This window comes from Trichosurus vulpecula, chromosome 1, assembly GCF_011100635.1.
Source record: "Trichosurus vulpecula isolate mTriVul1 chromosome 1, mTriVul1.pri, whole genome shotgun sequence".
Classification (NCBI taxonomy): Eukaryota; Metazoa; Chordata; class Mammalia; order Diprotodontia; family Phalangeridae; genus Trichosurus; species Trichosurus vulpecula.
Genome location: NC_050573.1, coordinates 4167291 through 4183376, shown reverse-complemented (window position 1 = coordinate 4183376; position 16086 = coordinate 4167291). Strand labels below are relative to the sequence as shown.

Genomic DNA, 16086 nt, shown 5'->3' with positions numbered 1-16086 from the left:
GAAATGGGTCTATGCACCATTTCTGCCATGCTATTTTCCAGTTTACAAGCAGTTTTTTGAAATAATGAGTTCTCATCTCAGAAGCTGGGTTCTGTGTTTATCAAAAAATAGATTACTACATTCATTGACTACTGTGTCCTGTGTACCTAACCTATTCCACTGATCCACCACTGTCTTTCTTCATCAGTACCAAGTAGTTTTGATGTTTTCTGCTTCGTATTACAGTTTACTGTCAGGTATGGCTAGGCCTCCTCCCCTAGCATTTCTTTTTTTTTACAAATTTCCTTGATATTCTGGATCTTTTGTTCTTCCAGATGACTTTTTTGTTATTTTATCTAGCTTTCTAAAATAATTTTATTGTAGTTTGGCTGGTATGGCATTAAATAAGCAAATTAATTTAGGCAAAATTGTCATTTTTTTATTATATTAGCTCAGCCTAACCACAAGTAATTGATGAATTCCCCTTTATTTATATCTGACTTTATTTGTCTGAGAACTGTTTTGTAATTTTTTTCATATGGTTCCTGAGTTTGTCTTGGCAGGTAGACTCCCAAATATTTTATAATGTCAACAGTAACTTTAATAGTATAGTTTTCCTGTCTATTTCTTCCTCTAACTCCCTTAAGTTCTCTAAGAATTTGGATGCTGTACCACTTTGTACACAGATGTTAAGTAATGACATTATGGTGCCTTTTAGCAAGATATAGTTTCCTCCCCTATCTCTTTTAATTAGATCTATCTTTGATTTTGCTTTGTCTGAGATTAGGATTGTTACCCCTTCATTTTTTTTTACTTCAACTGAAGAATAATATATTCTATTGCAGCCTTTTACCTTTACCCTATGTGTATCCCCCTGTTTCAAGTGTGTTTCTTGTATACAACATATTGTAGGATTATGGTTTTTAATCCATTCTGCTATCAGCCTCTCTTTTATGGAAGAGTTCATCCCTTTCACATTCACAGTTATGATTCCCATCTGTTTCTTTTTCTCCATTTTATCCACCCCCTCTGTTTATGTTTTTTATTTCTCCCTTCCCTCTTCCCTTCCTCAAAAGAGTTTGGCTTTTGATCACCACTTCCCTCAATTTTCCCTCCCTATCAACCACACTCCCTTACCTTACCCTTTTTCCTTACTACTTCTTCCCAACCTTCTAACTATGCCCTTTTCTTTACCCTTTCCCCTCCTACTGCCTGTAGGAGAAGTTTGATTTCTATACTTGTCAGAGTATGTTATTCACTCCTTGAACCAAATTCAATGAGAGTAAAGCACAAACTCTGGTCTTCTCCCTCACTTCTTTCTCTCTACCATAATATGTTTTTTGTGCCTCTTCATGTGATATAATTTACCCTTTCCTACTTCCCCCTTACTTCTTTTCCCAGAACAATCTTTTTCCACCCCCTAATTATTTTTTATCATCACATCAGTTGAATTATACTGACACCCTCTGTCTATGTATATCCATTTTAATTGCCATAGTAACTCTACCATTCTCAAGATTAACACACACACACACACACACACACATATACATATACATATATATGTGTGTGTGTGTGTGTATAAATATATATATATATATATATATATATATATATATACATACATAAAACAATATAATCCTATGTAAGGATGGAAACAATTTACCGTTATTGAATAATGAGGTTTTTTTTTCTTCCTCCCTGTTTACTTTTTTATATCTCTCTTGAGTTTTGTATTTGAAGATCAAATTTTCCATTGAGCTCTCCCTTATTCATCAGGAAAGTCTGGAATTCCCTTATTTCATTGAATGCCCATCTCCTTGCATGAAAAATTATGCTCAGTTTTGCAGGGTAGTTGATCCTTGGTTGTAGTCCAAGCTACTTTGCCTTTCACAATATCATATTCCAATCACTCTGATCTTTTAATGTAGAAACTGCAAGTTCCTGTGTGATTTTGAATGTAGTTCCATGATATTTGAATTGTTTCTTTCTGGCTGCTTGCAGTAATTTCTCCTTGACCCGATAATTCTTGAATTTGCCTACAATATTCCTTGGAGTTTCAGTTTGGGATCTCTTTCAGGGTGTGATCAGTGCATTCTTTCAATGACAATTTTATTCTTTGGTTCTAGGACCTTGGGAAGTTTTCCTTGATAATTCCTGGGAAGATACTGCCCAGGATCTTTTTTCATCATGGCTTTCTGGTATACCAATAATTCTTAGATTTTCTGTCCCGGATTTATTTTTCAAGTCAATTGTTTTTCCAATGAGATATTTTATGTTTTCCTCTATTTTTTTCATTCTTTAGATTTTGTTGGACTGATTCTCGATGCCTCATAGAGTCATTAGCTTCTACTTGCTCAATTCTAATTTTTAGCAATTATTTTTTCATTTACCTTCTGTAACTCCTTTTCCATTTGACCAATTTTACTTTTCAAGGAGTTACTTTTGCCAATTAGGTTCAGTACCTCCTTAACCATTTCACCAATTTTAATTTTTAAGGACTTTTTTTCATCAGGAATTTTTTGAACTTTTTTTCTTTTATCTCTCTAATTTGGCTTTTTAAAATTCTCCTTGAGCTCTTCCAGGAATGCTTTTTGTACTAGAGACTGGTTCATATTCCCTTTTGAGGTTTCAGATATGGTTATAGTGGCAGTGCTGTCCTCTTCTGAATTGGTAGTTTGATCTTCTCTGTCTCCGTTGTAAGAATGAATTGCCCTTGTTTTCTGGATTGCTTCTTCATGGTTGTTGTCTTTTTTCCTGACTTTTAAGGTGGTTCTCTGTCTTTGGGGCTCAGGAGGCTCTGTTCCCATCTTCTTCTATTGAGAGCTAGTGACCTGGCTACTGGCTTTGTGTGCTGTGGCCTCTGGTGTTGTCAGGAAGAGGCTATATAATGTTGCTCTTCACTTGGTGCTTAACTGAAAATGACTGGTTTGTGCCAAGGATCATGGCCAAGTGAAGTCTTTCTGTGTTTCCCCAGTGAGTGACAGTGTAAGATGTTGGAGATGGTTGGTCTGGCTGCTGGAAGTCTCTTCTTCCCCTAGGGCTATGCTATATAGCATGAGTGGTCTCAGCCATAAGTGTGCACTGGTGTCTGCCAATTCTCCTGACTGTGCAAAGGCATACCTGGGTTCCTGGTTATGGTGCTTGCTGGCCCCACCTTCTCTCAGGATCAGGAACTCCTGCTAGCCTGCTAAGGTCGAGCTTACTGGGATACCTCCCTTCCTGCACTGGTCTCTTTCCATTACTGCAAGAGGGGCCTCTCAAGCTAAAAGACTGTTGAACCCCTACTTCTGGCTCCTCGATTCCATGGTTTCATCTATGGTAGTATCCTCTAGGATTATTCAAGGGAAAGACTAGAGATCTTAGAGTTTACTGAGTCATCATGGATCCTGGAAGTTCAATAAAGTGAGTTTGAAACCTTTATAATGTGAGCTGATAGCTCCCTGAGTAGTTGCTGCTGCTGCTGCTGCTGGGGCTGCTGCTGCTGCTGCTGCTGTAGGGTCTGCACTTCTGCCTCATCTAGCTCCAAAAGCCTCCCATCCTGGATCCAGAGGCCTGGGGATTACCACCACAGCTGGCAATTCAGCCCTGGGTTGGCTCCAACTCCCTCTCTGGTATATTCCTGCATGCCTAGTGCTCTCCCAGTCCAGTCTGCTTGATGAGTTCCAATGCAGTTCCTGTTCTGGTGCTGTCAGGTGAAGTTCTGCATGTCTGGAACTCTCCCAGGCCATGGAAATGTCTCATTGATCCTGCAGGCTCCCCTGGGCTGGAAATCTGCCGCACTGTCTCCTAGTGGCTTCTACCTCTCTCAAATCTGCTCAGGTTCACTTTTTTAGAGGTATCTGATGGAATTGTAAGAGAGCTCCAGTAAGTCACTGGTTTCATCCTGTGATCTTGGCTCAGCCCCCAGAATTTGTTTTCTTATATTGGACAAATAATAGAGACATGCTTAGGAGAAGAAGGAGGGGCACAAAATGAAATGGAGAAATGCAGTGGGTCTCCATAGTGAGAGAAATAGATAGATGGGAGAGATATGAAGACAGAGAGATCCAAGAAAGAGGTCAGAATGCCTATCTGATATGAACCTTTGTACTTTTCCCATAATTCATCTCCCAAAACCCACCCACATAATTACTTCCTGCCTTTCAATTCATCAGCTACCTTACAATGAAGCTCTTTGTAAAGGAATATTTGAGAGGATGTGTGTGTGTCTTTAAATCTTGGCTCCTCTACCCCAATTGAAGTGCAAACTCATAGAGGCTTACATTTTAGACTGCATTGCTAAAAAAAGAAGACATTCCTGCTATATTTACTCCTTAGTGTGTCACAGCAGCAGAGCCAAGATATAACTCCAGTCTCAGCCTAGAAAAGAGCAGTGTCTGTATAATATAATAAAGTTTTGGAAAAAAGGTCCAGTTCCAGTTCTCTGTGCTGCCTTGAGCTGAGCAGAACATTTAAAAAGGTTTGGGAGATATAGTTTCTGGGTAGCTTTATCATTTTATTAACAAAGCCAGCAGGTTATTAATAAAAAAGATGTTCATTTGGCAATCTTTTAGACCAAACACCCCTAATCATTGTGGGACCACAGCTTATATACCCTTCAAAAAGGAGATGTTCCTGGGAGGGTCCATGCAACTCAGATTGGTTAACGCAGTAAGAGGAGTGGGCTTTATTAAAGGGAAGATTTTGGACTTAGGTCACTCAAATCTTGTTCAAAGAGATATCAATTTCCATATCACCTGTCTTGATAATAAGGAGAATCAACTTTTCCTCAGGCCTATGCAAGCAAACACAATGAGCAGGAAGACACCCATTAGCCCATACTTAGAATTTCTTTTAGTATAGTGAAATGTCATCTTGATATATCTAAGAAACTCAATACAAATAGGAAATTTAGAACCCAACTTTTACACTTAGAATTAATCATTCCCCCATTACGAGGATGAAGTTCCACTAAGGAATTAATAACTGAACTTTTTATAAGAAGATGGACTCTAATACAAAATGAATTCATTTAAAAGATCCCAGATTAAATTAAATTGTAAGAAAAGGTTCAAGGATACATATATAAAATATTGAATAATCGGTTTCAAACTAGTACATGTCAAGTAAGTTACTTATAATAAAACATTTTCAACTTTAAGCCATGTTCAAACGAATAACTCCCAATGCAAGTGAATGTGTCTTTAAAGCATTTACAAAATAGGCCACACACCATTCTTTTTCTAAGATAGCTACTTGTGCTCATATCCCTGTCCTTAACACAGAAATGAAACCATTATGATTCACTAAATAACAGAATCACATCCTGCTTTCACACATCTTTGCATAATTTTCCTAGTAATCTCCATAGCATTTTAAGAAATTAAAGGACCTTAACTTATACAAGAAGTAATAGCTCTGAAATCAACAGCACATCCCCTCAAGCTTGGAGCAAAGTACTCTTTGCTCTACAAGCAGTCATACCCCCACGAAAAACTCAAGGGTCAAGTAAGTTGACTAGGAACGTGGCCAGGCAGCAAAAACGCACTCAGATTCAGTCTCAGACTTTGGAATCTTTCTTTGGTGACAAAGAAGACCAAAACATACAGCCTGAAGAAGTCAACAAAGTCAAAGAGCCTACAACAAAAGCCTCCAAGAAAAATATGAACTGGTCTCAGACCATGGAAAAGCTCAAAAAGGAGTTGGAAAAGCATGTTAGAGAAGTAGAGGAAAAATTGGGAAGAGAAATGAGAATGATGCAGGAAAATGATGAAAAACAAGTCAATGACTTGCTAAAAGACACCCAAAAAATACTGAAAAAAATATTGAAGAAAACAACACTTTAAAAAATAGACTAACTCAAATGGCAAAAGAGCTCCAAAAAGCCAGTGAGGAGAAGAATGCCTTGAAAGGCAGAATTAGCCAAAAGGAAAAGGAGGTTCAAAAGACCACGGAAGAAAATATTACCTTAAAAATTACGTTGGAGCAAGTGGAAGCTAGTGACTTTATGAGAAATCAAGATATTATAAAACAGAACCAAAGGAATGAAAAAGTGGAAGACAATGTGAAATATCTCATTGGAAAAACGACCGACCTGGAAAAGAGATCCAGGAGAGATGATTTAAAAATTATTGGACTACCTGAAAGCCATGATCAAAAAAAGAGCCTAGATATCATCTTTCAAGAAATTATCAAGGAGAACTGCCCTGATATATTCTAGAGCCAGAGGGTAAAATACAAATTGAACGAATCCACAGATCGCCTCCTCAAATAGATCCCAAAAAAAAACTCTTAGGAACATTATCGCCAAATTTCAGAGCTCCCAGGTCAAGGAGAAAATACTGCAAGCAGCCAGAAAGAAATAATTTGAGTAGTGTGGAAAAACAATCAGAATAACATAGGATCTAGCAGCTTCCACATTAAGGGATGGAAGGGCTTGGAATACGATATTCCAGAGGTCAGTGGAGCTAGGATTAAAACCAAGAATCACCTACCCAGCAAAACTGAGTATCATGCTCCAAGTCAAAATACAGATTTTCAATAAAATAGAGAACTTTCAAGCTTTCTCAGTGAAAAGACCAGAGCTGAATAGAAAATTTGACTTTCAAACACAAGAATCAAGAGAAGCATGAAAAGGTAAACAAGAAAGAGAAATCATAAGGGACTTACTAAAGTGGAATTGTTTTGTTTACATTCCTACATGGAAAGAGGATGTGTATGATTCATGAGACCTCAATATCATAGTAGCTGAAAGGAATATGCATATGTGTGTGTGTGTGTGTACGTATATATATATATATATATATACACACATATGTGTGTGTCTATGTATGTACATATGTAGGTATATTTATGTATATACATATATATATGTATATACACACACACACAGAAGGCACAGGGTGAGTTGAATATGAAGGGACGATATCTAAAAAAAATAAAATCTAATTAAGGGATAAGAGAGGAATGTATTGAGAGAGGGAGAAAGGGAGAAGTAGAATGGGGTAAATTATCTCTCATAAAAGTGGAAAGAAAAAATGGTTTAGAGAACCGAAAAGGAAAGAGGGGGCAGGTGAGGAGGAATGAGTAAATCTTGCTCTCGTCGGATTTGACCTGAGGAGGGAATAACATACACACTCAATTGGGTATCTTACCCCACAGGAAAGAAGGAGGACGAAGATAAAAAAGGGGGGATGATAGAAGGAAGGGCAGATGGGGGAGGAGGTAATCAAAAACACTTTTGAAAAGGGACTGGGTCAAGGGAGAAAATTCAGTAAAGGGGGATAGGTTAGGAAGGAGCAGTCAATCTTTCACAACATGAGTATTGTGGAAGGGTTTTACATAATGATATGCATGTGGCCTATGTTGAATTGCTTGCCTTCCTAGGGAGGGTGGGTGGGGAGGGAAGAGGGGAGAGAATTTGGAACTCAAAGTTTTAAAAACAGACTTCAAAAACAACAACAAAAAAAGTTTTTGCATGCAACTAGGAAATAAGATAGATAGGCAATGTGGCATAGAAATTTATCTTGCCCTACAAGAGAAGACGGGAAAGGGGGATGGGAGGGGAGTGGGGTGACAGATGGGAGGGCTGACTGGGGAACGGGGAAACCAGAATATATGCCATTTTGGAGCGGGCGGGAGGGTAGAAATGGGGAGAAAATTTATAATTCAAACTCTTGTGAAAATCATTGCTGAAAACTAAATATATTAAATAAATTAAATTAAAAAAAGAAAAAGAAAAAAAGAAAAAATCACGTCTTTATGCAATGAGTATTCCTGCTAAGGAGATTTTTTTCATTCCCAAGTTCAACATCACACAAAGGATTTTGCTTTAAGCTGCTTCGTAACAAAGAACAAAAGAGTTAGGATGGGATGCATACATATAATGATCCCAAAAGGTATACAGAGAAATATTGTCTATAGTAAAACGTGCTCAGTTTTTAACCACGTATGAAATTATGTAAATACAGACTGCTCCTCTCAGAATCCCTTTATACAATGGGAACATCTTTAAGTTGACTCGAGTACTTTACATGCATTTCTACACATGTTCTAATCACAGATTATAAAAGAAACAAAAGTAAAAGCAGATTCCCCTTTAGTGTGAAAGAAGATAGCTCATAAGTTAATAGTCTTCATTAACATAACTGACTGTACTGAAATCCTGTTCATTAAAGGATAAAAAAAGAGGATCCTTACTTTAACCTCACCACATAATACATTTACATCTTTGTTTCACAAGCTTGTTTATCTTTAGCTTATTATGTTCATATCATTCTGAAATAATGAGATCCTTCAGGAATTGAATCTTATACATATGACAAGTTCAAGAACAAATTGAATTCTCTTTTAGCCACAGAAAAACAACAGGTTCAGATCAAAGTAACAAGATCTTTCCCACTTGCAGCTTATTACAATGATTTAGATGTTTTGGTATCAATCTAATAACTAATAGATTCAGTACTGCAGTAACAAACTTCTACTTTGCATACCCTGATAATAGAAATTGGCTATGAGGGTTAGAGCAGGGACATGATCATAACAGGATCAAAACTGGCCCGCAAGGCCTACATCAGTATAATTAGCCTACCATATGGAACCAGGTGGACTGATTTATTGTATGGGAGAATCACTCAAGAAGAGTCCAACCTTAGTTTTTGGAGGTCATCTCTGTACCTTATTCCCAGGGACAGATATGAATAGATGTTCACTAGCCTTAAATCACAGATATTTTTTCCACTGAGCTGCTGACTGGTGATGGTTATCTTAAAAAAGCCCATGCGGGGCCAGTCAAAGCACACAAGAAACCTTGAAATGAAACACAAAGAATATTTAGTATTCTACCCCACCCCACCCCCGCCCTGCCAAAAGCAATCACACTTGGTCAGGACACAGTTGTTATCAATACCATCAAGTTATTGCAACAGAATAGCTTACAAATAAAAATTAGTAGGCCTTCTAAAATACCCAAAATATTTTTTCAAAAAGATTTAACTTAAACATTCCTTTCCCATTCTTAACGACTGCTTTAAAGTCAGCCTGGTTTTAAAAAGAGTAATCACTAAACTTTAATTTAGTAAATTAGTTGGAAACTTCTAAAATTAGTGATCTCTCTCTTATTCAAACTTAAAGCCAAAATTAACTTTTTAAAATTGAAATTTATAAAGGTAAGTTGGTGTAAAATGTTGTTGAGTAAAAAAAAATGAACCTAAAATACTATCATAATAAAATAAATTTCTACTCATCACAAATTTATAACTACCATCCCATTCCAATCAAAATGTGAGGAGCAGTTTCAGTTTTACTAAGAAACCAAAGAAACATACTCAAACAAATTAGCCTCATCACAATAACAAAGATGACCAGGCCTTTAAAAAATTTCTCAATGTCATCTTTTTTTTCCTCTGTCTTAAAATATAACCTTAGAAATTAAGATAAATAATTACATTCTGGAATTTTACATAAACGATGAATATGTGATAGTTCACTTAAAACCCTTAGAAAATCAACAGTAGCTAATTGCTGTAAACCTCTAAACTAAGAGGTGTGTGTGTGTGTGTGTGTGTGTGTGTGTGTGTGTGTATCTCCTTAGGTGAATCAGGTTTGAATATCATACCCCTATTTTGTGCAAGGATTCCCATTTATTCAGTAGGAATTCCACAACACAGAAAGTTCTTCCACAGAGTTGATAGCAATTTATGACTAAATGGTTCTCAAATATTTCCAGTTTTACAAAGGAACGTGTACAAGGTCTTTTCTTTGAAGAATTACCAATTTTTCCTTTTGAAAATAACTGTCTAAATATTTGATTAAAATAATAAATCCATGTACCTTAGTTAACAATCTCATAATCTTCATGAGTGATAGCCAAATAATTTTAGGGGAACTTCTTAAATAATAATACTTCAGAATATTACCAATACCTGGTCAGCAGGGCTGATAAAATGACCTAACAGCTTCCTAACACATTCATTCTTTAAAAATAAAGTATAATTCTAAATCTACAACATCTAGATTATAAGATACATTACTTTTCTAACAATATAGCTGATACAATTGTTTACCAATTGCACAATTACAATGGCAAGCAAAGTAGGCCTTTTGTTGTTTTTTTTTTTCCTTTTGGAGTGCTTCTCAGGATTAAGGCAATCAAGTGCTTTTGACTGAGTCTTGCCTTTGTTTGAATCAAGAGTCTTGGATGACCTTCTTAAGTCCCAAGAAAGCCTAAGCTGCATGAGTGTGAGTGGTGTGGTCGTGATGCCCTCTGTGGTCTGACCCTGAAGAAGTGTATATATACTCTGAGGTTAGCATTTTGCTTGGGGCTCACTCATGGAAGGAGTGTTCATGTGATGTAGCCACAAGAGACTCTGGGTAGGTGTTAAGGATACTCCCTGGCTTTGAAAATCCAGATCCTCTCTCTCTCTTTGCTAACTATGTATGTATTGCTATGGTCAGACAGTTAGAAGCCTGTCTAGTGATATGTGTTATTTTCTCTATTTGTAATTTCTGTTTGTATTTGCTCTGAAGTTCAGGGTGATGACTTTTTCCCCAGAACTAAGTGAATGATGTCTGTATGTTTAATTAATGTAAGATTGTTAACCTCTTAAAGTTGTTTTCCTTTAGAAAAGCAGATCAAAGAATCTGTGCTAGAAGCACTCCTGTATGCTGGTGTTATTGGCCTTACACCTCCGCAGCAGCTGCAAGTAACATTGTTGTTACAACAACACAACAAAATTTAGGAATATACTAATACCCTAAACAATATAATATATTTAAAATTAAAAACAAACCCATAACCAATGAGGTGATCCTAATTTATTTGAATGAGCTTCCAAATTACCTTACACAGAAAATCACTTATCTCATCAGAATAGGCATTGTATACAGATCACATCTAAAAACCCAAATAAAGTTATCAAATATGAAACAATTACATCTTATTAAAAGAGATATTAAAAACAGTTAACCTTTATATAGTGTCTGCCCTGTGCCAAGCACTTTGCAATCTTGCAATCCTCACAACAACCCTGGCAGGTGGGTTTCATTATGATCCTCTTACAGGACAGTAAACTGAGGTAAATAGTGTTTTCTTGAGTCCAAACAACAAAAAGGTTTCTTAATACCAAATAACATATATCTTTTCATGTTAGGTTGTAATTTATCATAATAATCCTGATAAAATTAGTACAATCAGACCCCATTCTTATTTGCTTCAGGACATATTTTGTCTTAAATTATATCAAATCTAGATTTATAATCTCTAATGTTAATGTTATCATTTCAAAGGCCTAATACTCTTAGCACTTTAAAATAAATAGAAGATAATTATCCACAAATTGATATTTCTTTTTTTAATGAGATATGGTGACAATTTCCACGTCTAATTTTCAGCTCTATATAGACTTTTCCAGGATCACCTGCTTCTCCCTTTGAGACTGTTAGACAGATAACATACAGGTTGTACTGAAGATTTGGACTTCAGCCTCTAACAGGTTCACTCTTGATCTGGTCAACAGGAAAACAGCTTCAATGGGGTTAATAATCGGTTTTATTCTAGTCTAGTTTTCTCTAACACAGTGTTGCCGTTAACGAACACACCACAAACCCCTACAGCATTCCCTAATCACCCTTCTCATAGGGGTCAGCAAAGGGGGGGGGCAGGCAACTACCCCTATGTCTCAATGGGGTCAATTGAGACAGGCACAACTTGTGCATCCCCTAAAGCCCCTTGATAGGTGCTGCTTGAGGCAAAAACAGATTCCCCCCTCTCAGTCCTTTCTGGGGACAAGTCAAGGCACACAGCATTCCAGCTTGTGCATTCAAACCTAAACTTTCCTCACTCATTAACTACTGACCACCTGCTTTATGGGGCATCAGATAAAGAAGGAATATTGCCAGCAATAGCCTCACAAATTTACATTGTCTTATTCCCATATCTCACTGTGCAGTCACAGTGGATGTTCACAATTTAAGCACACACATTTATATTATTTATCGTTACATAATGCCACACAAATGTGGTGGAGATGTTTTGAACCACAAGCTTTGGGACTCATATATAATATCTGGGAAACAGACATTGTTATGGCTATGGATCCTGGGAAATTGAACCCTAAGAAATAATAACAAAAATTCACCTGAAACACTAAAATGCACCTTACTTATATTAAAATTCACCTTACTGAGAGAGACTAATCAAATAAAGAACTGCCCAGAAAAGTGCATTCTGCCTCCCTATTCCTATCCTCCTGGGAATTTCAAGCTGCATATGTTAGGAAATGGCTATAAAGTTTTACAAAAGAGTTCAAAATCACCCATTATCATTAGGTTAGCTTAAAATGTGCTGGGCTAAAATATTCAGGATTCTAAGTTGACCTGCTGTTTTTGGACCAGACAAAGAGATCTAAGGAACTGGATTTAATGTTGACAGGGCTTGCCATTTAAGAGCTTTCAGAAAGTTACTTAAATAATAATTAAGTAATTGAGCAATACAAAGAAGTGTTTAAGATTTAATATAATAATATTTATATGTTAAATATACAATTTATACAATAAATATGCACACAATATACAAAATAAATAATGAAATGTACATAATAATACAATTTATGTAATTTTATATAATAGACCCAAATCACAATAACCAATACTTTGCAATATCAAATATTTATGTAGTGTTTAGTTTAGTATGGCCTTCCTAGAGATTTATCCTGACAGGTGGGTGGACATGCCTAAACAGATGATTATCTAACCTTATGCTTAGAATAAAGCTGGTTACAGACTGATTTGTAAAAGGCTTTTCCTTTACAATTTCTAGTTCTTAATTGAAGTCAAATTATTACATTTTCACTACCCAAGAATTGGGGCTAGATCCAGGGATTTTAAGATACTGACACCCTAACTCAGTTGCTATTCCTCTACTGATTATTATTAAATTACTATTATTAATTTTTTAAAATCTGTCTTTTAACAGGTAAATTCATAACCCAAAGAATTAAAGATGAATTCACATTTCTAATATAATAAATTATAAAATTAATGTTAAACATTATATTTACAAACATTAAAAATTACATAACTGGGGTAAGGTAGCTTAAAACCACAGTTAACAAGTGTCCTGATACAGTATGATACTTAATAATAATAATAATAATAATAACAATAATAATAATAATAATAATATTTCACTTAAAATAATACCAGAATAAATTCACTTTCATGTGGATCTGTTTTCCAAATGTTGTCATAAAAAACCTCAATTTGTAATTTCAATTATTTAGTACTATCTTTTACAAAAGAGCTATTTATTCCAAGCATTTTACATAATGTGATTCACAATTTCCAGTTAATCTGCTGCCAAAGATTATAAAGTGATTATATATAACCAGATGGTCTGGAAACAGGTGGTGTCTTCCATTTTCACTTCTCCAAGCCCTCTAAAACTTGTTCTATAGACTTTCAAATAAAGCTACAAAATTCTTTTTTCTCATTCTTTCTAATTAAAACAAAGGCAAACTTCCTCCCACCCTCTCAACCTTCTCTAGTCTGGAACACAAAGACAATCATGCATGGTGTCACTGTGGACACTGAAGGGCAAGATATGAGAGGTAGGGTAATTAATGAGAGAGAATCTTAGTAACCCTTTTCTCTCTACCTTTTCAAGGACATGACACCTGAGGAAGGAAAGAGAAGTGCAGGAGAGAAAGAGGGAGAAAAGCAAAGATAAAAAGACAAGAATCATAAAGATAGAGACAGACAAAGGCAAAGAGAGAAAGAGAGAGAGAGATAAAAATAGAGACATACATACAAAAAGCAGTGGCACAGTAAAATGGACATGAAAAAAGAGAGACAGAGAAAGATAAACAAGAGACAAAAAGGCAGAGAAAGACAGTTACAGACACAGAGATAGAGACAAAAAGAACATTTCCTTTCTTTAGTTTGTAAAATCATTAAAGAAATGAGCCCTAATTTGCAAGAACAAAAAATTGGAGAGGGAAGGTGGGGGTTGAGTGGCTGGGGCTTCCCTGTTTGCCGCTACTCTAAAATCAACTAAATAAAAATTAACTCTTTCATACTAATAGGTACTTACTGATACATCTTACAGCCTTTGTTAGGCTGACTTGTAAAAAGCTCTGCTCCTGTAACATCACTGATTTTCACTGCGTACAGAGGGAGAAAGCTTCCAATCAACAGGTCCCCATCTCTGCTGAGGCTGGGGCTGATTTTGTGGAAGCAGATGGGCTCCTCTGTCCTGCACACAGAAGCAGGAAGCTGCAGGAGCAGTGTCAAGAGCAGGGTAGGACACGGCCAGAAAGTATCCCTCTGAATGTGAAGCAGCATCTCCCTGAACATCAGTCAAAGTCCCAAGCCTGCTAGGAGCCAAGGAGCTGCCTGGACCAGAACAAAGTCAACTGTTTGGGTCATTGAGTGAGGGGGAAACGTCCAGCAAGAGAAATATTGCTAATGCCTAGTCTGGAGTTCTCCATTTATATCTTAGGAAACAAAAAAGGCCATGAGTCAGGCCTTTGTTCAAGACAAGGACAACGATGCAATACCAAGGGCTAAATTTATAAGGCTTCCTTTTTTGTTTAACAGAACTGTCTCTCAGTAGCCTCATGGTTAGTTACTGGGAGGAGCCCCTCCTCTTGAACCCCAGTCTCCAAAGAGACATCTGGATCCATTGGGACATCTAAAGACTTTCCTTGCCTTGAGCATCTCCAGCTGTGTCTTTGCAGCCAAGGGAAAAACAGAAGCCAAATAACGTTTTGGCTTGTCCCTGCATGTTCTGAGCAGAGCTCACCAAGTGGCTGAAAGTTTGGAGTCTCAGTCACTTCTCAGCTAGAGTTGCTTGTGTATTCCTGTACCAGCACAAGGCTACAGCGACACTGTGGATGGCCCAGCTTGTAACTTCAGTAACGAGACTCTGAGCGGGATGTTTGATCTAACTTTTTCCTACAATACTCAAGACAAACAGACAACAGCAAACACTTTTACTTCAGACAGCAGAGCTGAGAGCTGACCATTCATGGCCACAGTGTCTTACAATGCTCACTGAGGAAGAGGTTACATGTACTAGGCTTCATGTACCCCAAATACAGAGTAATCACTTCTAAATCCTGTCCTTTGGTGTGCTCATAAATCTCATCTCTCACCATGGTCATGATCATGGAAGCTAAGAGGTGGAGTTTTCCTAATTCAGTTTGTACCAAACAGAAATCCCTTCTTTGGGAACAAACCTTGGACACCCATCAGTGCCTTGTTTTTGGCTTCAGCAGAGCCGTACTCATAAACTCTGGGGAAGCATTTTTTTCCCAAGACCATAGACTCTTGGAATTCAGAGCTGAGGGGAACTTAAAGGTAATTAAACATCCCTGCCTTCATTTTAAGGTTAGAGAGACCGAGGCCAGTGAAAATGATGTGACCTGCCTAACTACATGGTAAGGAGCAGAAGAATGATTCAAATTCAGGATATATGATTCCAAGCCCAGTGCTCCCTCCACTAGGAGTGCAAGTACAGAAGCACATCTCTTCTAGTAACAACTTTCCTCTCAAGAGCAACAACCATGGCTGACCCTCCATGTCATGAGAGTTGCCTTCAAGAACCACTGGATCATACAAGCCAGGACCTGGAAGGGGCCTCAGAGGCCATCAGGCAATCATTGGAGCCTCAACTAGGAATTCCAACATGTGGGATTAATTTAGTTGAGAAAAGAGGGAAGAGAAGGATTCTGGTGCATTCTGAGGTCACAAGATGGGGGTCCGGGGGTGACACTGTAGTTGCTGATTATGGGAACCCCATATGGCATAGGCTCCCAAACATATTGGGATAATACAGGTTGTTTGCTCTGTTTAGAGGCAATGAAGTGGCATAGTTGATAGAACACTGGAGTTGTTCTCATGCAAAACTAAGCTCAAATCTTACTTCGGACACTATTTTGCTATGTTACAAATAATTTTCCAAACTTAAAACACAATATAAGTGTAAACTATCATTGTTATTATCAAGAGGATTATTATCATATTGGAGCAAAGGACAGGAAACCCAGACTTCAAGATAGGTGTGTGATGTTGTTATACCAGAAGCGAGTGAGACATGCCACAGAGTATAAGTTTTGAATGGAGAAG

General features: G+C 37.1%; 1 protein-coding gene across 1 annotated transcript in view; it reads right to left on the bottom strand.

Annotated features, from left to right (window-relative positions):
• The window catches only part of LOC118843728 (vomeronasal type-2 receptor 26-like), a 48463-nt gene extending 34078 nt beyond the window's left edge, over positions 1–14385 (bottom strand). Inside the window, 1 exon segment of the mRNA XM_036751510.1 lies at positions 14051–14385. Within this exon segment, the coding sequence (XP_036607405.1) occupies positions 14051–14385 (335 nt within the window).
• Between the last annotated feature and the right edge of the window lie 1701 nt (positions 14386–16086).